Source organism: Boleophthalmus pectinirostris, unplaced genomic scaffold (genome assembly GCF_026225935.1).
Source record: "Boleophthalmus pectinirostris isolate CB_2022bp ecotype Guang Dong unplaced genomic scaffold, ASM2622593v1 HiC_scaffold_2, whole genome shotgun sequence".
NCBI classification, from domain to species: Eukaryota; Metazoa; Chordata; class Actinopteri; order Gobiiformes; family Gobiidae; genus Boleophthalmus; species Boleophthalmus pectinirostris.
Genome location: NW_026571152.1, coordinates 8193253 through 8221198, shown reverse-complemented (window position 1 = coordinate 8221198; position 27946 = coordinate 8193253). Strand labels below are relative to the sequence as shown.

Here is a 27946-nt window from a genome sequence, read left to right as displayed (position 1 = left end):
GGACTGTTTGATTGTGTGAAATTAACGAGTTAGTTTTTCTAGGTGGTTGTGGAGATAGCTATAGACCTCTGAGATGGTACAGAATTTTTAGGGCCTGTTTACACGAGAACGCTTGCGGATAAAAAAGAGTATTTTAGTGCCTTTCATTTAGATAGTGATGGCGTTTTTGGGGCTTAAAAACGCAAAAATCTGATACCATCTCCAGAGTGGAAAAGTTGAATACGCTTTGCCATAGCGTTTCCGTCTACACTGCCCAAGACGCAAAACTCTGGTCAGATGTGCTCATGTCGTGTACGCGTTTACGTCACATACATCATCAACTAGCGTCACCACCTAGCCGCCTGGCATGCATACACAATCGAATTCCACACACTTTTGTGTTACCGTATGCACGCAGATTTCCTCCTAAAAACGCTTGTCTAAACGTGGAATAAAAAGTGAAGACGCAAAGCCACTTTTGAATTTTCTATTCAGACTGTCATGATATAAACGTACCTTAAGACCAAATGTGTCAGAAGACCTTCCAGAGGAAATCTTTCATCATCACCTGTAACAACAGAGAGGAGTGAGGCTTAGAAATCTTTCCTGTCTACAGTCTCAGTTCACTTGGCACCACCTGGACGCTATGATGAGCAGGACACAGTGGAGGGACACTTTTAGCTTTTCCTCTCCCCAAACTGCCCTGACACAGATCTGCTGACCCTCCCTGACCAGTCCTCCTGTTCAACTGACCTGAGACCTTTGACTGAAACACAAAGAGACTGAGTGAATAGTCCAACAAGGTTCATTTGGTCTTCCGATAATTCATGTTATTAGGTTCTTTTTTCAGATCAAAGTGTTTGTTTTCATACCTGACAGTTTGGACTGCTCAGTAGCGATCTTCCTCAAAGTGTTCACATGATGTTGTTATGATGTGTCCGGTCAACTGATTTATACAGGCAGTCGAAACTGTCAGGTATGAAAACAAACTCTTGGTCTGAAAAAAAAACTAATAACATGGACTGAGTAAATGTTGCTGCAGCCAAACTTGAATTTCCCTCAAGATCAACAAAGTGTCAACAAAGTATCTCTCTCTCTCTCTAGTTTTTCACCCATGTTTATCTTGTAAACACAGCACTGCATGTTATCTAGTTCGAAAACATGTTTTTGATTGCAACACATGGAAGAGCCTTTGCAAATAAAATGCTCTTTCTTGAAGTATATGTAAGTATAAGAACTCATTCACAAAACCATATTTTAACTACAGTATGTAACTACACTACCGGTTAAAATTTTTAGAACACAACACTTTTTCTATTTTTTTAGTGTTGACTAGGGATGGGCATTCGATGAAATTTTCTTAATCGATCATCGGAAGAATTAACGATCGATTATCGATTCATCATTAATGTTTTTATATCAAAATGATCATCATTATTATTACTATCTGCACTACTAATCTGCATAAATAAATTCAACTTTACGACATATAAACCGTAACCACTCTAGAGCCACATCAGCCCGTTTGAGATTATAATGTGTTTAATGCAGTTTTGCGCAACTCTCACAGAAACGAAACTAAACTAAGCGAAGATAAAACTACAGCTCTTGTGTCGCTGATGCGGCCAATTTCTGTTGGATTAAAAGACATGACTCAGTGGAATACAGGTTAGTGTGACCATATTTGTGTTTGTCAAAACCAGGACACCGTACGGGGGGTGGAAGGTGGGGACTCGTCATCGACATTGCGCGGCTCTCACTTGTCCCGAACGCAACGAAAAGCGTGGAATTTCTTGTACCAGTCATCGTTAAATACGCATTTGTGCTTCGGTACGCTGTTTGTGTTTGCTCGCTCCTTCTGAGTGCAGAGAGCTACATGTACGGACCCCTGTTTGGTCACGCTACGCACAGGAACCTACATTCGGTTTGTCGATTAAAATTAACGTAATCGATGAAATTCTTAATGATCAATTATCGATTAATCATGCCCATCCCTAGTGTTGACCAAAATGTATTTTAATCTTTTGATTCATGAAAGTGTCCACCTTTGACAGATATAACAGCTGAACACACTCGCGGCTCGTTCTTTTTACAACAGAAATCAAACATTCTTCAGAAAGTTCTTCCCAAGTCTGTTGCAGAATTTCCCATAAATGTGTGGCACTTGTAGGTTGCTTCACTCTTCTGTCCAGTTCATCCCAAACCAGCTGGATGGGCTTTAAGTCTGGACACTGTGCTGGGACACTCTGAGTTCTGGACACTCCGAGCTCTGCCAAAACTACCCCAGAAAAAAAGAACAAGATGGAGAGCTACTGTGAGGACTTCATGTTTTTGAAGGTATTTTTGAACTATAAAACACCTGTAACTGAACAAATACAAGGGAGATATGTTTAATGTCCTACTGTGGAACATTTCAGGCAAAGAATCTCCATGAAGACAAGCAATTATCAGACCATACACCTTAGAAGTTACATAGTGCACCTTTAAGTCATGGCCATGGATCTTCAAATCATTAGTTATTTCGTTTGTTCACGCCATGTTTTCAAGCTCTGGTTCTTTTTTCCTGAGGTAGTTTTGGCAGAACTTGGACTTGTCTTTTGTTATCTTTTTTTTAACCTCTGTCTGTTTAGTTCTTACCTTTGTACCATTTCAAGCTCTTCATTGGACTTGCACCACTTGAATTGCAATAAATAACTGGAAAAAATTAGGGTGTTCTAAAACTTTTGACCTGTAGTGGATTTGTTTTAAAAGTTAAGACACTAAGGCTACGTTCAGACTGCAGGGCTTAACGCTCAATTCAGATTTTTTTGTGAAATCCGATGTTTTTGCGAGGTCGTTCACATTTCCAATGAAATGCGACTTGTATGTGACTCCAGTGTGAACAGTAAACGGCCCAAAAGTGTCCCACATGTGCACTGGAGACACGATGACGTCAACCGCAGCGAGCGTGCTCTGTGTTTACGGAAGTTGTCCAAACATGGACGCAGCATTGAGCACCTGGAGATTTTAAAGTTCCTCTCGTACCAGAGCCAGAACATGAACAACTTACTTGTTTTAAGGAGGGGATTGAGAAGGAGAAGGACGAGGTTTTTGGTCGTGGTGTTTTGTGGGACAGCGGCAGCGACGTCCGTTGAAAGGAACGTGTGGATGCACAGACGTAGCCAAGAGTGGTGAGTGGTGATGTGCTTCACTTCAGTGACACGGAGTTCATTAACAATTTTCGCCTACTTCAGCGCAGAATAGTGACGTTTGTGGCTTGTTGATAACGTGTAGGTCGAATGAATGCGCTTTGGTCGTTCAGACTGAAGTCGCATGTCAAAAGATCAGATATGTATCAGTTTCAGGAGCACATATCCAAGTGTTCTGGGTCGCATTTGAAAAAATCGGATCTGTGTTGTTCAGACTGTCATTAAAAGATCGGATACAAGTCACATAGAAGCCAAAAAATCGGATTTGGGTCACTTCAGGCTGCAGTCTGAACGCAGCCTAACTCCTCTGATAATTGTATAGACTTTTAATGATACATGATAACACTTTTATACATGATCTGTTCTTCCTTCCACCAGAACATGAATGAATTAATCTTATTTTGTTCTCTATTTTTCTAGCCCATGTCAAATTACTGAATTCCGTACAGTATTTAAACTCCACAAGTGTTTGGCGTTTAGAAAAGTGCTGAGGAAAAGTCATTAGGGTCAGTGATGGTAAAAATGTGCTGAACATTTTCCTGCATCTGTAGTTTGTCAGAGCTTCATCTTGAGTTGTCATTAAAGGAACAAATGAGGACAGAGAGACGAACGGTCCAGAGAGACATCACCGTCTCTTCCAGTCTCTCTCTTCACTCATCCCTCTAGCACTCTTGCCCACTCCCTTATCTCTCTATCTCTCACTCCTATCTCTCTCTTCACTCATCACTCTCCTCTCTCTCCATCTATAGTTCTCTCCCAGTCCCTTCTCTCTTTCTCTCTGTCTCTCTCTCCTATCTCTCTCTTCACTCGTCCCTCTCCTCTCTCTCCCTCTATAGTTCTCTCTCCCAGTCCATTCTCTCTTTCTCTCTGTCTCTCTCTCCTATCTCTCTCCACACTCATCCCTCTCTTCTCTCCCTCTACCGCTTTTGCCCAGTCCCTTCTCTATCTTTTGCTCTCTCCTATCTCTTCCTTCACTCATCCCTCTCCTCTCTCTCCCTCTAGTGCTCTCATCCAGTCCCTTCACTTGGTTTCTCTCTATCTCTCGCTCCTATCTCTCTCTTCACTCATCACTCTCCTCTCTCTCCATCTATAGCGCTCTCTCCCAGTCCCTTCTCTCTGTTTCTCTCTGTCTCTTTCTCTCCAGTCTCTCTCTTCACTCATCCCTCTTCTCTCTCCATCTATAGTTCTCTCACCCAGTCCCTTCTCTCTCTCTCTCTTTCTCTCTCAATCCTATCACTCTACTTACTCGTCCCTCTCCTCTCTCCATCTATAGCTCTCTCAGTCCCTTCTCTCTCTTTCTCTCTCTCCTGTCTCTCTCCTCACTCATCCCTCTCTTCTCTCCCTCTACCACTTTTGCCCAGTCCCTTCTCTATCTTTTGCTCTCTTCTATCTCTCTTTTCACTCATCCCTCTTCTCTCTCTCCATCTACACTTAGGGTTCTTTCTCTCTTTTTCTCTCTCTCCCCTATCTCTCCTCACTCATCCTTCACCTCTCTCCCTCTAGCGCTCTCTCTCAGTCCCTTCTCTATCTCTCTCTTCACTCATCCCTCTCTTCTCTCTCCCTCTAGTGCTCTCATCCAGTCCCTTCACTTGGTTTCTTTCATTCTCTCGCTCCTATCTCTCTCTTCACTCATCACTCTCCTCTCTCTCCCTCTATAGCTCTCTCTCCCAGTCCCTTCTTTCTCTTTTTCTCTGTCTCTCTTTCTCTCTCTTCCTATCTCTCTCTTCACTCATCCCTCTAGCACTCTCACCCACTCCCTTCTCTCGGTTTCTCTCTTCCATCTCTCTTTCTACCACTTTTTTCCTCTCTCTCCTTCAACCCTCTCTCCATCTTTCTACCTATAGGTCTATTTCTCCTCTTTCTCTCTCTCTCTCTCTGTCCCTCTTTCCTATTTTTCTTCTCACTCTTCTCTCTCTGCTCCTCTTTCTCTCTCCTTCTTGATCCTTTCTTCCTCTCTCTCCCTCTAGTGCTCTCATCCAGTCCCTTCTCTCTAGCTATCATCGCTCTTCTCTCTCTCTTCCTTTATAGTTCTCTCTCCCAGTCCCTTCTGCCTCTTTCTCTCTGTCTGTCTCTCCTGTCTCTCTCTTCACTCATCACTCTCCTCTCTCTCCGTCTATAGCTCTCTCTCCCAGTTCCTCCTCTCTCTTTCTCTCTCTCTCTTCACTCATCCCTCTAGCATTCTTGCCCAGTTCCTTATCTCTCTTTCTCTCTATCCCTCTCTTCTATCTCTCTTCACTCATCCCTTTTCTCGCTCTCCATACATCTCTCAGTCCCATCCCTCCTTTCTCTCTCTCTCCTATTTTTCTCTTCACTCCTCTCTCTTCTCTCTGTCCCTATAGCTCTCTCAGTCTCTTCTTTCTCTCTCTCTCTCTCTTCTCTCTCTCTTTTCTCCTCTCTCCCTCTGTCTCTCTCTTCACCCATCCCTTTTCTCTCTCTCTCTGTAGCTCTCTCTCCCGCTGCCTTCCATCTCTCTCTTTCTGCCACTTTTCTCCTCTCTCTCCTTCAACGCTCTCTCCATCTTTCTACCTATAGGTCTGTTTCGTCTATTTCTTCTCTCTCTCTCTCTCTCTCTTTTTCTTCTCACTCTTCTCTTTCCTCTCCTCTTTCTCTCTCCTTCTTGGTCCTTTCTTCCTCTCTCTCTCCTCATCTCTCTCCCTCTAGGTTTATCTCTGCTCCCTCTGTCCTCTCTCTCACTCCCTATAGGTCAATCCCTCCTTCCTCTACCTCCCCTCTCTCCTTCTTTCCCATCTCCCTCTCCATATCTCTCCGTCCCTCTCTCCGTCTACCCTCTCTTCCATCTTTCTCCCTGTATTTCTCTCCTCTCCCTCCATCCCCTCTGTAAGATTACATTGATAAAGAGCGTGTCGTTGTTTTACGGGACGTACGTGGGGCAGATGTTTTCTTGGACGCTGAGTTTGTTTATGATCTGGAATCGAGCTCCGGGACTGAGAAGAGGAACACTGAGTCTCCACTTGTACATTTCGTTGTGTTGACTTTCTATTATTCAACATAACATCACAAAAATATATGTACTTGTACTCATAGTTTTACTTACTTCAATCCAGACACATATCGTCCAATCAGATTTGTTTATTTCAGTGACATTGTGCAATTTTTTTGGTAGAAGGTCTACTACCTGCTTGTCTCCATGTTTTGCCTTGATTATTCCACAGTATAAAATAAACTTGGCAATCACAATGGAGACAGGTCAATGATCAGATCTGTGGAGAAGCAAGCCAACACATGGTAAGGATTCATGTTTTTAAGGTATTTTTGAGCTATAAAACAGTTGGGCCCGGTCAAGCAGAAGTAAACAGCAAGGCCAAAAATTCAAGTTAATGCATCTGATATAAAAATGTATTGAACAGATACATATGTACTCTAGTTTATGAAACTGTTGACCTTTTTTCTGTACCATTTTTGGTTCTAAAGTTCCATACGTTTTAAACAGACCATGTATGAAACATGGAACAAAAATAATTTCCCAAATTTCAAAGACCTGCAAATCATGTAAATAAATGGATGTATTTCATCATATCTTGTGTTATTCCATCCTTGAACTGTTGATAAAGGTACATGATTTTTATTTATTTATTTATTTTTTTAAATGTTAAAAAATGGCTTGGAAGGACTGACATATTTTATAGAAATAGTTTCCTTTCATTTTGAAGTAATATTAAAGTATTCAGAAGAAAAAAGCGACAAATGATGTAAAATCCTGCACCTTCTACTTGTTTACACAATTTTCCCTCCGTTACTTTTCCCTCCGTTACCATGACCTTTCTTAATAAAAAAATCTCATTACTCAAAAAGTAAGAGGTTTTTCAACCTAATCTTGTACCATATGGTAGAAAACTATATGAAGCAAATATTCAAACCAGTTTGTTAAGGATATGTAAGTGAGAACCAAGAGTTATCACTGTTTGTATTTATTGCCCAAAAAGTGCTGCATATTTCATTCCCTCTGTTACCGACATGAGTTTTTAAATTTTTTGTCAACAACTTGAAAGAATATCACAGGTTTAACTTGACCCTGTTGGAGTGTAACTCTTTCCTACATTCTGATACTTTACTTATTTCAATAGTCCCTCTAGTTTCTGAATAAGAGACATTTGAATGTAAAAAATCTGCCCCTGTTTCCCTCCGTTAACACTTGACCGGACCCACCTGTAACTGAACAAATGCAAAAGAGATATGTTTAATGTCCTACTGTGGAACATTCCAGGCAAAGACATAACATCTCCATGGAGACAAGAAATTATAAGACCCTACACCTTAAAAGTTACGTAGTGCACCTTTAAGTCATGGCCATGGAGGTTCAAATCATTAGTTATTTCTGTTTTAGTTGAAGCTAGTCCCTCCTCACAATAATTCATTTGCTCATCTGTCGCTATGGTGATGCTCACAGTGTTGAAAAGTGATTAACCATTGCCAGTGTCCTGTCGATTTGAGCTACCCGTGCAGTTACAGTTTAAATGCCGTCGAATTAGAGCTCCCAAGGCAGAAGTGGAGTAAGAAGTAACAAGTGTACTGGTTTTATTGTCTGTTTTGACCAGTAAAACATGGACATGTGTGTTAGATTTGCAGCAGAATACCTATGTTAGATGATTGAATCATTTGGATTTAATATTTGATTTTACTGTTGTCATTTTCATTACATCATTATTTTATTTTGTTTCCATGTGTAGAAAATGTCGTAACTGTGTTTAGAAAGGTGCTGTATAAATAAAATATCACTATATTATAATAGGAAACTCCTGCCTGTGATATTAGTGTTAAATATTATAGATTTAATACTATTTAATATACAGATTTCAGTGTTTCCAGTAATGTCTTTCTCTTCTATAGTGGGAGCCTTATTTGATAGAAGATATAGACCTGTGGAAATGAGCTACCTCTAGACCAGGGGTGTCCAAACTTTTTTCATCAAGGGCCACATATCTAAACACAGATGAAGCAGAGGGCCGATCAAGGGCCGTAAACAGTGAATACTCAGTACAGTGAATAATTGAAAGATGTGCATGTTTAACATGTTAGAATGAGCCATCAGTCTTTATTCATGCTAAAATCCTTAAAACCACAAACTAAATATTAAATATTCGCTTTATCAAGGTAGATTTTCAAAAAAACTTACAGTAAAAAATTATTTTAAATTGATGCAAGGTAATTTGGGCCAAATCACCTGGAAGCCTGAGGGCCAAGAAAAATTTGTCGGAGGGCCGTATTTGGCCCTCGGGCCATAGTTTGGACATGTCTGCTCTAAACCAATTCATATAAATGAGTGAATAATGGTGATTCTGCAGTGGGAGCATTATTCGATGACTAAACTTGGCCTATCGATATTGTATTTGCTCCCTTTAGTTGGAGCCGTATTTGAGCAGAATATGACTACCTACACATATTTACACTACAGGTCAAAAGTCTTAGAACACTTTCATTTTTTCAGTTATTTATTGCAATTCAAGTTGTGCAAGTCCAAAGAAGAGACTGAAATGGAAGAAACGTAAGAAATGAACAGACAGAGGTTAAAAAAAAAAAAAAAAAAAAAAGATGAAAGATTCAAAACACAAGTCCAAGCTCTGACAAAACTACCTCAGGAAAAAAGAACAAAATGGTGAGCTTGAAAACATGGAGTGTTAAACCCCATGGAGCTGGTTTGGGATGAACTGGACAGAAGAGTGAAGCAACCTACAAGTGCCACACATTTATGAGAACTTCTGCAACAGACTTGGAAGAACTTTGTGAAGAATTTTTGATTTCCATTGTAGAAAGAACGAGTCACGAGTGTGTTCAGCTGTTATATCTGCCAAAGGTGGACACTTTCATGAATCAAAATTTTAGAATATGTTCTGGTTTATAAATTGATTCCATGATTTATTTTTCAACACAAATTGCTTATTTTATGCTTTTATTTCAGAGTGTAACGACAAGTAAAAAACTGGATAAAGTGTGGTGTTCTAAATCTTTTGACTGGTAGTGTATATAAATCAGTTGAAATTTGACAACTAAGAGATTTATTAAGAAAGGTCATGGTAACGAAGGGAAAAGTAACAGAGGGAAAATTGTGCAAGCAAGTAGAAGGTGCATGATTTGGCATAATTTGTCAGCTTTTTTTCCCGAATACTTTAATATTACTTCAAAATGAAAGGAAACTATTTCTATAAAATATGTCAGTCCTTCCAAGCAATTTTTTTTATCATTTTAAATACATTTGTAAAAAAAAATCATGTACCTTCATCAACAGTTCAAAGATCGATGAAATACATCCATTTATTTACATGATTTGCAGGTCTTTGAAATTTGGGAAATAATTTTTGTTCCATGTTTCATACATGGTCTGTTTAAAACGTATGGAACTTTAGAATCAAAAATGGTACAGAAAAAAGGTCAACAGTTTCATAAACTAGAGTACATATGTATCTGTTCAATACATTTTTATATCAGATGCATTAACTTGAATTTTTGGCCTTGCTGTTTACTTCTGCTTGACCGGGCCCAGGTGTTTTTAGATGGACAAATCAAGCATGTCTCTGATTGGCTAATTCACCTGTCAATCATGCCCATCTGAACTCTGGGAGATTCAACAGTGACCAGATTCAGAAAGACTCTTCGTATACTGTAGAAGTTCGTTTTTGTTGAGTTCTCATCACCAAAAATATGACATTGAAAAAAAGTCGATTGAATTAACAGCTCGAGCTATAGCTTATTCTCTTTCCTTTCCTCTCTCCTCCTCCATTCCTCTCTCTCTCAGACAAATTTCTGGGTCTCTGCTCCTTAATGACTTCACCATATGTTCTCAGAGCTGTGCTGAAAAGAAATCTACACCTTTCTTTAACATGGGCCAAATGCAGCGAGGAATGTGCTATGTAATGTAAATCAGGCCGACAGGAGCATGACCAAACCAGTGACGGCCCGCATGGAAAAGCTGCTCTCAAAACTTTGACAGCTTAAACACAATTAAATTATTCTCTATTAAAGGACATATATTACACAAAACTGACTCTTGTGACCTTTAATCAATGTTAGAATGTTGTTACCTCTTCAAAAACAGACCTGGACTTGTTGTGTGTTTCATTCATGCATGTTTGAGGCTATGTTTATATGATGACGGTCTGAACAGAAGACCCAGTGGAGTTTCGTCTTCACTTTTTATTCTGCATTCAGATGAGCGTTTTCAGGACGGAATCTGTGCACGTACGGTGAGGCAAAAGTGTGTGCAATTTAATTGGGAAGCAACAAGGGCATCTTTGGACATACGGAAGTTTTCATACCACGCATTTTCATCAGCTACTCCTTCCACAAAGTTGTCCACCATCGACTGGTTCTCTCAGATCTCGTCTATATCCATCTGACTCGCCTCTGATGAACTGGTACATCCAGAATTGTGAATTGAGTGCAGATCCTTCTCTGTTCACTAAGGCTGCGTTCAGACTGCAGCCTGAAGTGACCCAAATCCGATTTTTTGGCGTCTTTGTGACCTGTATCTGATCTTTTAATGACAGTCTGAACGACACAGATCCGATTTTTTCAAATGCGACCCAGGCCACTTGGATATGTGGTCTAGAAACTGATACATATCTGATCTTTTGACATGCGACTTCAGTCTGAACGGCCAAAGTGCATTCATCCACCTACACGTTATCAACAAGCGACAAACGTCACTATTCTGCGCTGAAGTAGGCGAAAATTGTTAATGAACTCTGTGTCACTGAAGCGAAGCACATCACCACTCACCACTCTTGGCTACGTCTCCACATCCACATGTTTCCTTTCAATGGACGTCGCTGCCACTGCCCCACAAAACACCACAGCCAAAAACCTCGTCCTTCTCAGTCTCCTCCTTAAAACAAGTAAGTTGTTCATGTTCTGGCTCCGATACGAGAGAAACTTTAAAATCGCCAGGTGCTCAATGCTTGCGATCCATGTTTGGACAACTTCCGTAAACACAGAGCACGCTCGCTGCGGTTGACATCCTTGTGTCCTCCATTGCGCATGCGGGACACTTTTGGGCCATTTACTGTTCACACTGGAGTCACATACAAGTCACATTTAATTAGAAATGTGAACGACCTCGCAAAAACATCGGATTTCACAAAAAAATCGGAATTGAGCATTAAGCGCTGCAGTCTGAATGTAGCCTAATAATATCTCATAACATTTGTTGGGAGCCTCCTGTAAGTTTATTAGAGCTGCCAGAGCAGCTTGAAGGTCTGACGCATGGAGATGATTCGACATTTTGGCTTCTGTGTATTGTATGTATGTGACGTGAGCAGATTTGACCAGAGTTTTGCGTCTTGGGCAGTGTGGACGGAAACACTGCGGCGGGGCATATTCAACTTTTCCACTCTGGAGGGTGGTTGCAGATTTTTGCGATTTTAAACGACAAAAACACCATCACTGTCTAAACTAAAGGCACTTCCGATAAAATATTTTGTCATTTTTAACTGCAAATATAAACAGGCTCTAATTAACCCTGTATTATTAGTCTGTCTTCATTTCCAAATCTCAAAATGCTCTGTTCCTTGTGATGTCATGAAATGGTAGGTTTCAAGTTAACAGCTAACCTTTTCCTTTTGTTTGCATCATTTTATCTAAAAGATTCTAGTGAAGATATATGGCGTCCTTCCTGTATTACCACATGACATGGTCACAAAATGAAACAGTGTTTTCTGTTTGAGGGAAGAACTCTCTAGCCTAAACATGCAGGGTTTTTGTGTTAAATATTTGTGAATGAAGCAAAACACAACTCCAGGTACAATATTTTTGTGATGAGGAGACAACATGATCAGAAGATAGTGTAATATGGGCCCTTTAATGTGCAGCGGAGAATACACAATTTAATTTTAGGAAAGACTATAAATGGGTTTTAACATCAAATTATTGTCATTCTAACCTTTTGGAAATTCATTTTCACATTTAAATCAGAAGCCGTTCCACATGCTACAAACTCAATTGTACAGAAAGTTACCTGCTTGACTGGTGAGGTAACTACTTCAAGTACTACGATGCTGGTGTAGCTGCGATTTCTCTTCTATTACAAATTAAAGGGGACACTCAAATCTACTTTTATGAGCTTTAAACTTAAACTCTAGGCAGGACAGATTTTTCAGTCCAGCTTCCGCCCACACCCACATTGTGCAGTCCCACTCCCGCCCACACCCACAAAGAATTGTAATTTTCAGTCACGCCCCGGCCCTCATCTGTGATATTTTGTACTGCTCCTGCCCGCAAATCCCGCAAGATGGGGATGTTCGCTTTCTTAGGTCGTTTTCACACCGCTAGTTCGATTATTTGGTCCGCACCAGGCAATAAAATTGTTATTATGTAGCAAATACACTCCAGTGTGGTCCGCATTCACACCGGCAAACGAACCAAAATTGGTTCGGTTGACGTGTCTCTGTTTCCCGGGAAAACAGCGATACTCCAGTTATCAACACCGATGTTCCTGTTAATACCACGGGCCGTCCTCATCACAAATTATCATCATGAACTCATAAAACAGCAACATGTAGAACTTTGTTCAAACTCACCGCACATCAGTCCTGAGTTCGGGTAACAGCAGCAGCCAACAGCGTTCACAGTAGCGCGCAGCTCATCAGGACGGGGCTGGGGTCTGGTCCTTGGTCTTCTGTCGTCCTACAAGCGCGTTGGTCAGATGGTCCGGAGGCTCTGTCCTCCATGTGCTGGTTCCAAACGGTGGCGAGCAAGACCAGTGCGCAGTGGACTGGGTCTAAGCGGGAACGTTCCGTCGTCTGCGCGCTGGTTCTGTGCGGGGAAAGTGAGAATGCGCTGTGGACTACAGGTCTGTGCGGGCTACTCTGGTTCTCCGCGCTCAAGAATCGCGGCTGGTTCCGAGGTGGTGCAGCATCCGGACAGAAGCGTGAGTCCAGTTTGGTTTGTTATATGTTGTTCTGACGGTCAGTCCTTGGCGCATTTGGTTCTTCCCGGGGAAAGCGCTTCCTCAGGTCGAGGCTCCCGCTCCAGCTCCTCTGAGCCCGGACTGAACAGGAGCTGCTCCCGCTGGTTCAGGACTCTGGTTTGGATCTAGTCCGACTGTATTTCTCACACTAGGCTAAAAACAGGGACTTTTTAAAGTTATATCAATTGAATGGGCGATTGCCTATTGCCATGAAATTATTTGGCTAATTAAAGCCTAAAATAACAAATGCTGGTTGCTACGTGAACACGGGGAACACCGGGGCTTCTCTTTTTGACTCACTCTGGAGCCACACGTTCGCACGTACTTGCTCTGATCTTCGTGTGTTACATTCTCTGTATTGGCCATTGTTGGTAAAATAATTTGAAAATGAATCGCGGCTGCGTCTGAACAACAATCTGTTACTGCGCTGGAGTCGTACAGCGCGTCATTTCAGGCAGAGGAGACGCGTTTCCTCCCATGATGCATTTCGAATAGTCCGTTTGGACCTACTGTCTATGGTTTGGACCCGGGTTCGCGTTCACACCAGAGGAACCGCACCAAAGTTGGTCATTTGGTGCGGATTCAAGCGAACCGAGACCACCTCTTTTTTGCGGTCTCAGTCCGCTTGATTTGGTTCGGGTCCGAGTCCGATTGACGCTTTCACACCAACGCAAACGAACCGAACTAACCACTTTTAGTTCGAATGGACCGTTTGGTGCGCACCAAATATTGTCGGTGTGAAAACACCCTTAAGCTCTATCAAACACAGAGAAGCGGAAAGGAATTCTAGAAGTCTAAAATGTGTGCGAGATTAGACCACACGCAAGTTTAGGCTGCTTTAAATGTTTTTATTAATGCCAAATACCTTAAACCATGTTATAGTTGATTTCCTTCCTATTTTGAAACAAGTAAAAAAAAAAAAAAAACATCTAACTATGTAGTAGCCATGGCAGTAGTTCTACCTGTAATGTAGGGTGACCATATTTCCGTTTGTGAAAACCCGGACACCTTGGGGGCGCGTATTGTGTATTACAGGCGGGTAGTAATTACACATGGGTGGGTCAGGACTAAACCAGGTCTAAACCAGGACTAATCTTGGATTTAAGTGAAAACGCTGAGCAGTTTGTCCGCAAAGCGCGATCGGGCAACTGCCGCGTTTACCTCCGTGAGGTGCAGAGCTGAGCCGGTCCTTTCTCCTGTGGTCACCTCCAAACTCGTCCTGACGGTGAGTCCTGTTTCATTTCTGTTTTAGTCCTGGTTTAGTCCTGTTTTAGTCCTAGTTCAGTCGTGGATTAGTCCTCCTCTTCAGTCCTGGGTTAGTCCTGGTTTAGTCTTGGTTCAGTCGATGGCGTAGGCAGTGCAAAAGTTTGATATAATCTCAGGTTAACGGGCAGGTGTGGTCCTGTACTGCGCGGTTGCGGTGTTGTACTGGTGGTCTCCAGAAATGGACCTGTGCAGTTCTCTGCGCTGTTGGGCTCCATTATGGAATAAATGAATCTTCAGTTTGTTACATAAAGAAGGAGGAAAATAACAAAAGGACGACAGCAGAAATAAGTTTTAAGAAGGATGTAAAAAGGGTTGCACCTGTCCTGTCTGAGAAAAGTGTATAAAGTTTGTGCTGAGGGGTTTTACAGCCTTAAAACAGATAGAATAATTGTAAAATATAAAGTTGATAACTTTGCGGATTTCACCTATCGCGGGTTATTTTTAGAACGGAACCCCCGCGATAAACGAGGGACACTGTACTCTCACCTCGCAACCTGTGCACATGGGCTCCCACTTGTCCCGACCGGGACGGAAAACTGAGAATTTCTTGTACAAGTCATTGTTAAATACGCATTTGTGCTTCAGTAAGTTGTAGACTGACCGACTGTTTGTGTCTCGCCCCTTCTGAGTCACAGATGCTACGAGAGACGCTCAGTTTAATGCCCCCAATGAACGGTACTGAAAACCTGGACATTTGCATCACTTTATAAAAAAAAAAACGGGACGCCCCGGACATGACGCAAAATACAAACATGTCCAGGGAAAAACGGACGTTTGGCCACCTTATGTAATGTAATAATCCGGGGAAAAGTGGAACAGTATTTCTGAGGCTCAGATCAAGACAACCTCATAAACAGGATCAATGAAACAAGCTAAACAACAACTCTAGGCATTTTTTTTTTCCATTTATACCAAAATAACTACGTGATGCTGCTGAATACTGCGTGTGTCACAGATTACAAACTAAAATTGGAGAACAAAGTAAGTATAGCGCGGTGGACGTATACAGTTGGCGGTTTAGACAGGGGTGGATTGGCAATATGGCATCTTGAAGAATTTAAAGATTATTCAAACATGCACAAATCACTCCAAATAGTTTTGGTAAGTAAATGATGAGAAGAAACAACTATACTCTGAAAAGTAGATTTTGCAGAATTTTGCACCTGTCAAAATCAGACCACTGCACAATGTTTCCATCAAATTATAAAACATGACGCTGCCGGGTGGCCTGGCTGTGCGGCACTTGGTTAAATGACAGGTGGGTTGGTGGAAATAGCGAAATAGAAACACCAGGATCATGTAGAGCGGGTTAATATGAACATTTTAAGACTGACAACAACTTTTATGGAGAGGGAGCCGACGGTTTTTCAATACAAAGTGAACTGGAGCCGAGGCAGCTTGAATCACGCCCATGCGCCTATTTGGAAAATAGTGAATAGCAAGTTAACTCAGTCTATTTATATACATTCTGTGGTATAACCCAGTGTTTTAAAGTTCAGATTGTACCCTTAAATGTACTTTGCGTTGAACTGAAGTGAACATATCTGATTTATGTCGGGAGTAAAATATCCGTGTGAATGGGGCCAGTGGTGCCTCACATTTCTGCCATATCTCCAATGGTTTGATGTGAGCTTTGTCTGCCCTTCTACAGCTGATAAAAAGAGACTCCTCCCACAGAGCCCTGACTGGATCCAGATGCTCCAGACTCAGCAGCTCCTCAGGTATGTCTGTCTGTGCACTTTAGAGACACTATCAGACAGAGGGAGAACATTTACACTGGCTGCAGATGCTGGAATACAACATGTTTCTTTCTACAGCTTTGGTACAAATTCCAGAAGTTGGAATTGCCCTGTATAAGGTTAATTAATAGCCTGAAAAAAAGAACAAATATTCAATAATGTCAATGTCCTTTTTAACATTATGGTAACTAGGTAATGTCGCAGTTTAAAATAACTTACATTTTGGAGTCCGAACCACACAACACAACATACACAACACGTTTATTAAAGTTAAAATGTCCAATTATAAATTCTAAAAAAAGATAAAACCTTGGGCAAGTGCCAGTATTTGAAGACAGTGCGTAAGTTCACAGGTTAGAGCAGATTTTTCAGTCTAATACGGGTTAGCCAGCAACACATGAATCCCCCGTGCCCACACCTTGTAGTAGGTCCGCCGTCTAAACAGGGATGCCCAGACTTCCCTTTCCGCACACACTTTCTCCAGCTGTTCTCCTCAGGTGTTTCCTCCTCAGGCTGGCAGGACACTCCGTTAAGCGTTTCCATAAGGCTGGTACTGGATGGAACAGCACCGCCCCTGAGCATCTCCACTGCATAAAGCATTCTGTACCACCCACTTTTAGGAATTCAAAACAGATCACTGAGGGTTGGACTTTCCAAAGCAGGCTGGAATGGTTGAGACCTGGAACTGGCTCGCATCGCCCTGCCCCCTCGCAGTCACTGGAGGACCAGCTCCACACCAGTAGGTGGCAACACGTAAATAGTGTGAAGCTTGTAACTGTTATTTAACAATGGCGCTCACTTACCAGTAAAACACAAGAGCTGAAGAAACAGCATGCAGCATGAAACTATATCCATCTGAAAACATGCAGTCTCCGGTGTGAGGCCTTTACAGTGTCTCAAAGCCGACGTGTGTAGTAATAAATCCACATCCAGTCAGTCTGCTGTGTCCATGTAAAGTTGAAGCCAAACTGATAACATGAACCAAACTCCACCCTGGACCGAGGTAATTGCCTAATGTCAGTCAGAGGATCATCTGTATGTTCTGGTTCATGTTGCATTCACATTTGTTTGGAGTTATATTTGAACAAGGCTCAGTGTTGATGCTCCTTTAGTTTAGCTGCAGTCTTTTGAGCTGTCCAGCGGCTCCTGGTGTAGGCCTATGCCATACCATCGGGTGTGTCTAGACCTGTGTAAAGCCCAAAACGGCCTGGGTCCATTGTAATGGAAACTCTCCCCAGGTGGGGGTGAGCCCCTCTGTAACTGTTCTGTGCCAATCCGGCCCCAAGCGAACCAAGTACATCAAGAGGAGCAGCTGAGCTGACTCGGGCAGATAACAAGGTCCAGATGCCTGAGATGTTCTGGGCATGTCCCACTGGGAGGAGGCCCTCATGAAGACCCAGGACACACTGGAGGGTCTCTCTCGACTTGGATCTTCCCAGAAGAGAAACAGATGTTAACTATGCTAAGTGAATGGTCTAACCTGTCATATGCGCTTTAACATTCCACGCAATGCAATAACGCAAGCATAGTGCACTTTTAATTTTATTGATATTATAGTAAAAACATTGAATAATGGGAAAACATAAGTGAACATATGAGTCAATTACACTTTCTTCCTCTTTTTACATTATAATCTATTTCATTTCCGTGCTCATACTAGAAGGTGTTTTCTCTGAAGGTTCAAATGTGCGACCTGGACTAAGATCCATCATGAGCACTTCCTATGTCCATGGCTGAAACATGAGCATGACATTTACATTATATAAACCTCTGTCAGTGGAAATGTTTCAGTTATCCTCCTCTGGGTCCATACATTTTCCAAACTCCAAATGCTTTTTTTATGCCAAAAAACACACTCCAGGACAAGTTCCACCTTCACAAACCTTTTAATGTGTTTCTGGAGACCTATTACTCAAATGACACCTACGCATATGTTTGGGTGAAGATAAAAGGTGCCAACACGCAGAGGTCAGAGTTCATATCTTCACCTGGTTTAGCGCTTGCTTGTTTGGCTAGACTAAAAACTCATTACCGCCTCTTTCCCACTCACCCCCGTGCGTTATAATGGGTTTCTGTCTGTCAAAAGGAAAAACACACATTCTCGTGGTCTGCAAATTCTTCCGGAAGGTCCCAATAAAATCTGGTGTGGAAATGAGTCTGCAGCAGTTTCAACATGGTCGTCCGTCTGCTCTGACATCAGGCCTGTGCAATGTGGGGAATTTTGCATCCTAGATAAAGACGTCATGGCAACAACAAATCTAGTTCTTCGGGATTTTTTGCCAGCTTACTGTCAGCAAACAATGAGTAAACAAACCTTACAACACAGGAGCTAAAAATACATGGGTACTTCCAAACATGATTAAAAAAATATGGGTTTTGAAAGACTTTTTATAGCCATATTTCAAATTTCCCTTGTGGATCAATAAAGTTTGTAAAGACTTTCAGCTTTCTCTTATATTATTATTATTTTCTATGGTAACAGTCCTAATTTCTGAACTTTCTGAAATCAAAAGTAAATAAAAGTTTTCAAAGTTGCTCTGTGTTTATAAAAACATATTTCTTTCGATTCACAAAATTGACTCTTGTGCGCCTTAAGCCGTGTTATAATGTTGTTACCTCCTCAAAAAACTTACCTGGAGTTGTGTTTTGTTTCATTCACATATGTTTGAGTAATTCTTTATCTTTAGTATGTCTGCATCTCTCAGGCTCAGAATGCTTTGTGCCACCTTGTGATGTCATGTAGTGGTGGTTTTTAAGTTACCTTAGTTAGCTAAACTTTTTATTCAGTAGAGATCGTCAATTCCACAATTCCATGGCTGAAATCATCCAGGCGTATGGAGTTTAAAAACACAGTGGAGCACTTCCTGTTTTACAGCATGAAATCACAAGGTGGTTTCCTGTTTGAGAGAAGCACTCAGCCTAAATAAGCAGGGTTTGTGTGTTAAACATGTGTGTAGTATGTAACTTTTATGGAGAGTCTGCTACCTGCTGGTCACTATAGATGTTCCAGAATATGGCATTAAACTTCTCCATAGAGACAAGCAGGTGTCAACACATTACAGGTCAGATTTGTAGAGTGGCAGAGAGCCCGTTTACAGTAAGAATGTGTTTCAGGGTTACTTAAACTGTAATTGAATAAATGCAAGGTACTGTATGTGTTAAAACTTAATTGGCCTGTACGGGGATTGAACCCGTGACCTCAGCGTTATTAGCACCACGCTCTAACCAACTGAGCTAACCGGCCAGGTTTTGTATTGCTTTGCCAAGACTGTTTTAAGTTTTTACTAAAGTTTGAAAATTATGATGAAACAATGAGTTGCTGCTGCACATGGGAATCTTTTCTATTAGAGTTGGTGCTGAAAAACCTTCAGGGAACCAAAGGGTCGAGCAATTTGACTCTGGTTGTTTAGCTTTGGGTAAAGTCCACCACTTGCGAAAACAGACTAAAATACTTCAAAATGTCTTAGGAGATGTTTTTAAATGGATGCTTCCCAAGAATAAAATCAAGGTTGAAATGTCTTTGTAACAAAGTGTTGCTTTAACCCAGGAGTGTCAAACGCAAATTCACAGAGGCCAAAATTAAAAACTGGAACTAAGTCATGGGCCAAACTAAATATTTATTGAAAAACATCCATGTTTTCTCTTCTTTCCAGATAAGTCCAGGCAGGCCAGCTCTAATGCATATTTGCTATGATCTCGGGGGCCAAATATAATTATATCGTGGGCAAAATTTGTCCCCGGGCCTGAGTTTGACATGTCTGCTTTAACCCCTTGAAGGTCTAGTTCATGCCAGTAGAAATTGTGAAGTTTAGCTTTAGAGCATGTTTTTTGTTATAGAAGCATTCATCCAAGGTCAATTGGTTTGGAATTCCATGCCAAGATACAGTATGGAAGATGAATGCCATACTGTAAAAGTTACAGTTAACCTAGGGCTGCTCGATTATGGAAAAAAAAAATCACTATCACAATTATTTTGGTCAATATTAAAACCACGATTATTCAAACGCTTATTTTATAGTTACATGATGCATTTATTCAGCATTTCTCTCTCAAATATCGATAATTTGCACAAAACTTTCAAATTGAAAATAAATATAGACTAAAAATATGAACCTTAGAGGAGTTTTGCGATGTATAAAATATAAAATGAAAAAAAAAAAATACTTTGAACATAAAATTGCTAATCAATATTATTAAATAAATTAATCGTTTCAGCTCGATTATATGAGTTTGGAGATCGTTTGACACAAATAAAAATCGTGATCAAAATTCAATTAACTGCAGTCTTAATTTAACCTTTCATTTTACTTTTGAAACATGACTGTGGTTTCGTCATATTTACTGACACCAGCAGATTAAGTCCTGAATCCATCTTAAGTCAACAAACCTCTGAGGGGAGGTGTGACAAACTAAACACAGACATTTGTCACAGTGACAATGAAAATAAGCGTGAGCTCAGTATTGCCTCAGAGCCTTTGGGACGTACAGTTCTGTGGCGTCCTACACGTGATGATGACATGTCAGCACAGAGGTGAGCTCAGCCCTGTGGAAAAAGCAACACACCAGCTTTGTAAGAGATGTCACATACCTTAAATACCATGGACCTGATTTCAAACACACAGGAACATGTTTTAATTTGAACATTTAACCCCGCACACTTAGCCCTTTTACTACACCATGACAAAGAATCAACTGTCTGGGATAGTGTCATGCTCTTGTTTGATTATAATTCTTCAGTTTCTGCTTCTGTATTGTCTGAGAAATACTGTAGAGATGTTCAGCTCTTTAATGAGATCTGTTTAGTCCATTAATGTCAAAGAGCCAATCAAAATACTGGCTCTTTTAATACGTATTTACAAGACAGAAGCTGTCGTGTTCACTTACTTTATCTTCAAACTATAGAGACAAATGTCCAATGCTCACATCTGTGCACTGCAAAAGAGCTTGGCCAAAATGTTAATATATAAACTCTTAAATCTATCAGAAGATGATTAAAAGTAGTGAAATGATCTGTTCAGGCAGCAAGATAATTTTACTTAACAAATAATCTTAAAATAAACTTTCTCTAGACTTGAATTAATCCGTCTGAGAATTAGTAAGTAGAAAATAAATCTGAAAACAAGATGAATAACCTGAAAATTAGCAGTGTGTAAAATAGTTCAAACTTAGAGTGGGAGTGTGTTTACCCATTGGAATGATGCATTATCTAAATAAAACAATCCACCACAATAATAATAATTTAAACTGTTATTTTGATGCCAGATACGTTTATTTTGTACAAATCTCTCACTCGTGATGTCAACTCTGCTTCTGTGCTGCTTCCTGTTTTGGCTCAGTTTTAATCCGTGTAAAAATTAATACAAATCAGAATCAGTTCAAACTGTCCACATTAAGGAACGTTTCCAAAGAGCCGGCTCATTCATGAAGTAGTCCCATGAAACACAGGAGCAGACTGGGAGAGGCATTCAACTGCATGAGGTAAGACAAAAAGACTTTTGCTTATCCAGGGCTGGGTCACGGGGACAGCAGTTTAAGCAGGGACTCCCAGACTTCCTTCACCCCGGACACTTCCTCCAGCTCTTCAGGTGGTACTTTCCTAAGCAAGCCCAGAGAAACATAGTCCCTCCAGCGTGTCCTGGGTCTTCCTCGGGGCCTCCTTCCAGAGAGAAATGCAATCAGCTGGCTCCTCTTGATGTGAAGGAGCAGCGGCTCTACTCCAAGCTCCTCCCGTGTGACTGAGCTCCTCACCCTATCTCTAAGGGAGCCTGAAGAGGAAACACATTTCGACCGCTTGCAGCTGCGATCTTTTTTTTTTGGTCATTACCCAAAGCTCATGACTGTAGGTGAAGATAGGACCATAGATTCAACCTCTTCACCACAACAGTCCGATACAGCGACCGCATCACTACAGATGCTGCACCGACCCGCCTGTCAATCTCACGCTTCATCCTTCCCTCACTCGTGAACAAGACCCCGAGATACTTGAACTCCTCCACTTGAGGCAGGACCTTTCCCCTCAATCAGAGAGGGCAAGACATCTTTTTCCAGTCGAGAACCATGGCCTCGGATTTCAAAGAGTCCATTTTCAAATTAAGTCGAAATATTATTTTTTCCATTTTTTTGAATTTCATTTATAATTTCCGACCAGTCTTTGATCGATGGTGCAGTTTGTGTCATCCATTTTTTTGTAATCGCCTTTTTTCCTGCCAATGAAGCGATAGTTTTCAAGTGAACAGCTCCTTTTAACTTTAGTTCAGTGGAGATTTGGGAGTTTTAGGCCTGATTCATCCAAATGATTGAGTGGAGCAGAATGTTTTCTGAGAAGAACTAAGCCTGAATGTGCAGGGTGAATGAAACAAACCACAACTCCAGGTCTGTTTGTGATGAGGAAACAACATTAGAACATAGATCAGTTAATAATGTAATATGGGCCCTTTAAAACTAAATCTAATATGCTTTGTAGATGTTTAATGTTACACAAAAATCACGGTTTGTTTCATTTTTGTACAGTTTGGGAACAAAATACAAAACCATTTACTTGTTGTTTATTTGTGTTTATTAAACCATCAATTTGTTTGAACATTATACAAACGGGAAAATAAAATAAATGTAAAAGTGCTGCTTGGTAAAAACTAATAAGTTTAATAAAATATTATATTATTATAAGCAACAAATGTATGAAATATTATAAAAAATAAATTCCTTGTACACAGTAAACAAAACTTTTCAAAAAATAAAGCAATAACAGTTCCATTATGAAGTTTTACTCACTTTACTTTATTTTTGGCCAGAAAACCAACTTGTCCACATTGTCTGCACTGACACTGCAGGTACAGTGTCTCCAGAGGTTGAAAATACACTTTTGCTGGGGACAGAGGTTGCGGCAAAAGGCAAAAGTGAGGACTGCTGCGCGACAACTGTAGCTTTTTGAGGATTCACGTGGTTTGTGGATTTAGTCGAGACGGGGGGGCATTTGTTGTCAAGGCAGTTGCCCTAACTATAAAGCGCTGCAGGAAACACTGCCCCAGTCACGGACGAGTTCTCTCGTGAATATTAAAGAGCCGAGCCTCCGTGTAGCTGCACATGCAGTGGACAAAATGTAAACGCACACAAACTACACAAACTCATTCGTGCACAGCCCTCGACTAATCCAGCACTGACAAAGAATGTTATTTTAACTGTAAACACCAGTAATCAGATTATGGGGTTATCTGATTTCCCCAGTTATTTATATTTTCTCCTGTTAATGTTCAAACTAAACATGAACGATTTGTGAAAAAAAAGTCCAATTGCATTTTTTCTGACAAGCTTTGTGATTGTGATTAAGATTTGTGATTCATGTTTTAATCAGTGCTGGAAGGTCACGAAGGACATGTAATCTGCTGTTCTTAAAGGTGCATTCTGTAGCTTTTCTGGTGGAGGGTCTGTCACCTGCTTGTTTCTGTGGAGATGTCCTTTCTCTGCTTGGAATGTTCCACAGTGTGACATTATACAACTTTACATTTATTCAATTACAGGAAGTTTTAAAGCTCAAAAATACCTAGAAAAACAGACATTCTGACTGAGCGGAGTCGCCTCTCCACAGATCTGACCTGTTTTTTTATGATATTTTTCAGAATACCAGTAATGCCAAAGGAAAAATATGAGCCTCCCGACCCGCGCAGGTGTTACTCCATCATGGCGGCCGACGAAGTGGCCAGTGGCAAAAAGTCCCAGTGGGCGGAGCTGGAGATCTCCGGTCTGTACCTCACACTGTCACAGAAATTATTTTTATTTCAGGATTTGGTGAAATAATCTTCTAGTTTTAGATGAAATTAAGTGTATCATTATGAGAAGATAACTTGGGTTTAAAGAACTGTAACTTTTCCGGTCGAGGGTCCATCAAACCGTCAAACATTAAATTTAAAAGACTCTATGACAAGGTCGGTGAGGAAGGAAAGAACCTCACATTTATGTGCAAACTTTGCCCGGCAGCTTTCAAAAACAAAATCCACACTTCAGTCACATCAACAGCAAACTTCAAACCACACACTGTGGTTCTATTTGGGCTTTGGCAACGATACTGAAAAAATAATCACTCACAGCAACGTTTTGAAATAAATGAACAATGAACTAGTTCATTTTTTGGAAACATGAACGAACCATCAACTATAAACAATTATGAACAAACAAGATCATTTTGAAATTTGTGAAATGAACTTTGAACTAGTTTATGTAGAAAATGAACTTTTCTAACACAGACTGTACTCATATACTCTGACTCCTCTTGTACTCGTATACTCTGACTCCTCTTGTACTTGTACTCGTATACTCTGACTCCTCTTGTACTCGTATACTCTGACTCCTCTTGTACTTGTACTCGTATACTCTGACTCCTCTTGTACTTGTACTCGTATACTCTGACTCCTCTTGTACTTGTACTCATATACTCTGACTCCTCTTGTACTCGTATACTCTGACTCCTCTTGTACTTGTACTCGTATACTCTGACTCCTCTTGTACTTGTACTCGTATACTCTGACTCCTCTTGTACTTGTACTCGTATACTCTGACTCCTCTTGTACTTGTACTCGTATACTCTGACTCCTCTTGTACTTGTACTCGTATACTCTGACTCCTCTTGTACTTGTACTCGTATACTCTGACTCCTCTTGTACTTGTACTCGTATACTCTGACTCCTCTTGTACTTGTACTCGTATACTCTGACTCCTCTTGTACTTGTACTCGTATACTCTGACTCCTCTTGTACTTGTACTCGTATACTCTGACTCCTCTTGTGTTTGTACTCGTATACTCTGACTCCTCTTGTACTTGTACTCGTATACTCTGACTCCTCTTGTACTTGTACTCGTATACTCTGACTCCTCTTGTACTTGTACTCGTATACTCTGACTCCTCTTGTACTTGTACTCGTATACTCTGACTCCTCTTGTACTTGTGTGTCTTTGTCCAGGTCGCGTTCGCAGTCTGAGCAGCTCTCTCTGGACCTTCACTCACCTCACGGCGCTCCACATCCAGGACAACAATCTGAGCCGCCTGCCCCCTGACATCGCGCGCCTGCCGCACCTGCTCTACCTGAACCTGTCGTCCAACAAGCTCCGCAGCCTGCCCGCCGAGATGGGCAACATGGTGTCTCTCAGGTACGACGCCCAGACAGAGAAAACTCTATATATGTAAATGTGTTAGTACAATGAAAACAATGAAAACATGTACGGCTCAGTTTATTTGTAAGTTTATACACACCAGGGTGTGTTCCATTAAAGAGGCTTATCATGTCCAGGCTTCTCCTGAAATCCTGAGCTGAATCTCGCTCCATCTCTTGTTTAAGACTCAGTTCATTCCATGACAGAAATAATCCTGAGCCAGACTAAAGCCACTCAGGCCTGAAGTGACTCTGAGAAGGACAGATCAATGGAGCAACGACATCACGGAAAATGGGCTCAAAGTATGACTTTTAAATGATCTGATTAAATGAGAGAGGAGCCACAGCGCACGGACAAGAGCTTCATTTGGGACACGGAACGTTTCCAGTCATTCTGAGCTGAGAAGCGTGAGGAGAGGCAGTGTATGGACTGTAAAAGTCTATAGAGACTTGACTGTAAAATTCACTTTTTAAACTGTATCACAGAGAGACAGGTGTTTCTGACTCAGGTGTGTGTTTTACACGGGTGTGTGTGTTTTACACAGGTGTGTGATGCTCGTGCTGAAACTTTGGACTAAACTGTTTCTTTAGATATTCATGGAGACAAAGCTAAATTAATCTTGACAGTTTGTCTGGTCCTGACCAGGTTTGTTTCCGGGTGTTTGTTACTGCGGCAACTCAGGTCACCTCTGGTCAGTCACCTCAGCCTTGATAAACCAGGACTGGCCAAATAAACCAGGCTTTCACTTTATCTCGCTTCATGGAATACCCCCCAGGTCACCTTAAGAAATAATAAAAAGAAAAATTACAAAAAAAAAAACTAACAAAAGGAAACATTGATATTGAACCGTCCAGATCCACTACAGTGATCTTTGGAGTCACTAAAAGTTGCCTGTATAGCTGCTTTTTTCTGTCTAGTGCTTAGAAACTGAAAGCAGCTTTTGTCTTTTCTATATAGAAGTTATTTAAAGGTGCATTGTGTAACTTTTCTGGAGGGTCCGTCACCTGCTTGTTTCTGTGGATACAATATGTCATTCGTTTGCTTGTAATGTTCCACAGTATGACATTAAACAGCTCGACTTTACATTTATTAAATTACAGGTGGATTTATATCTCAAATAAGTAAAAAAACAAACATTCTGACTGAGAGCGGGGTCGCCTCTCCACAGATCTGACCTGTAACTTGGTCCGGTTCGGTCTCCATGAAGATAGAACGGTTTAATGCCGCACTGTGGGACATTCCAAACAAAGCAATAACATCTCCATGGAGAAACACATTGGATGGACCCTCCAACAGAAAAGTTACACAATGCACCTTTTAAACTGTGAAGTAACATTACAAAAGTGTCCCAAAAATGCATAAGAATTTCCACTTTAGTTTTAGTTCTTTTGCATATTGACTTGACATGTTGTCAGAAAATGTTACGAAATGAAGTCCAACCTGCTGAGCTTGAACTTGTTTCCTTTTCACTGGATATTTTGGCTTTTTGTCGTTGTGCAGGGAATTGCTTTTAAACAACAATCTTCTACGAGTCCTGCCTTATGAACTCGGGAGGCTTTTCCAGCTCCAGACTCTCGGACTCAAAGGTAAGACCGTCCGAAACTAAACGCTAAAGCTGCACTGTGTAACTTTTCTGCTGGAGGGTCCGTCGAACGCTTTTCTCACAGTCAGAACTCCACGTTTTCTAGGTATTTTTGAACTTTAAAACCACCCGTAATTGAATAAATATAAAGTAGAGCTGTTTAATTTAACTTTCATACGGACCCTCCACCAGAAAAGTTACACAGTGCAGCTTTAAAAGTAGGAAATTCAATGGTTTAAGATTGTAAACACTGTCTATTTTTATTATTATTATTAATTTAACTCATTGTCTGTGTAGTTCCTTCTTTTTTTCTTATAATTAAAGTCGCGTTACTCCTTTTCACTAAATCAACTCCAAGTTATTTTTACATTTCTTATGCTGATTCATGTTTGACTAGTTTTATTCTCATGCATTCGAGACTCAAGGCACCATTGCGGAATTTTGTCATGAAAAAAGGAACAAAAAAAGGAACAAGAAAACACATTTACATGATGTTTTTCATTTCTGAATTAAAATATTCTCCTTCGAGTGTACATGGAAATAATAATTCAGAATTGAGGTTTACATGGAAAACTCATTAAATCGTCTTTATTTAATTTAATTCTGCTCAAAGTCTGGGGGTGGGGAAGGTTCTGATTGGACAGAGATACAAACGTATTTACGTTGAAAACACAAACACTTCAGCTGCTCCCGGCTTTTCTGTCATCTCGGTTTGTCGTTACACCACGGACACAAACACCATCCAAACTTTTTCCGATGATAATTGCGAAGCAGCAGCTGGAGAATTGTCTCGTCACGCTTTACGTCTGTCGGCTGAGGAGGAGAAGGGAAGAGTGTCGGAGAAGGAGGAAGAAGACAAAGTGAGTGCGAGGCTGCTCTACTTCAGCCCACTCCCACATCCCGCTCACAAATCCAAAGAGACGTGGAGGAAAGTCCCAAGCAGGACTGGTGGAGCCGGATCGAAGGACGACACAACGAACATGAACTGAACCACCGGGATTATTTTTAACAAGAGTAAACGTTTACATGATCCAGGAATAAATTAATTTGGCTTTAAAATTAGAAAAAATCACCCACTTACTTCGGAATTATTTTTATCATCTTTTTAAAGCGGAATTAACTTTTATTC

The 27946-nt window shown here is 40.9% G+C and overlaps 1 protein-coding gene and 1 non-coding gene across 2 annotated transcripts; one reads left to right on the top strand and one right to left on the bottom strand.

Moving 5' to 3' along the window:
- Positions 1–19261: 19261 nt before the first annotated feature.
- Positions 19262–19335, bottom strand: trnai-aau (transfer RNA isoleucine (anticodon AAU)). The gene has a single exon. It is a non-coding gene; the product is annotated as a tRNA-Ile (tRNA).
- Positions 19336–23711: 4376 nt separating this feature from the next.
- LOC129409489 (CCR4-NOT transcription complex subunit 6-like) lies at positions 23712–26993 on the top strand. Its single transcript, XM_055155753.1, has 3 exons — positions 23712–23829; positions 25046–25232; positions 26736–26993. Exons 1-3 carry the CDS (start codon positions 23718–23720, stop codon positions 26839–26841), a joined length of 405 nt encoding a protein of 134 aa, XP_055011728.1. The 5' UTR covers positions 23712–23717; the 3' UTR covers positions 26842–26993.
- The last annotated feature ends 953 nt before the right edge of the window (positions 26994–27946 follow it).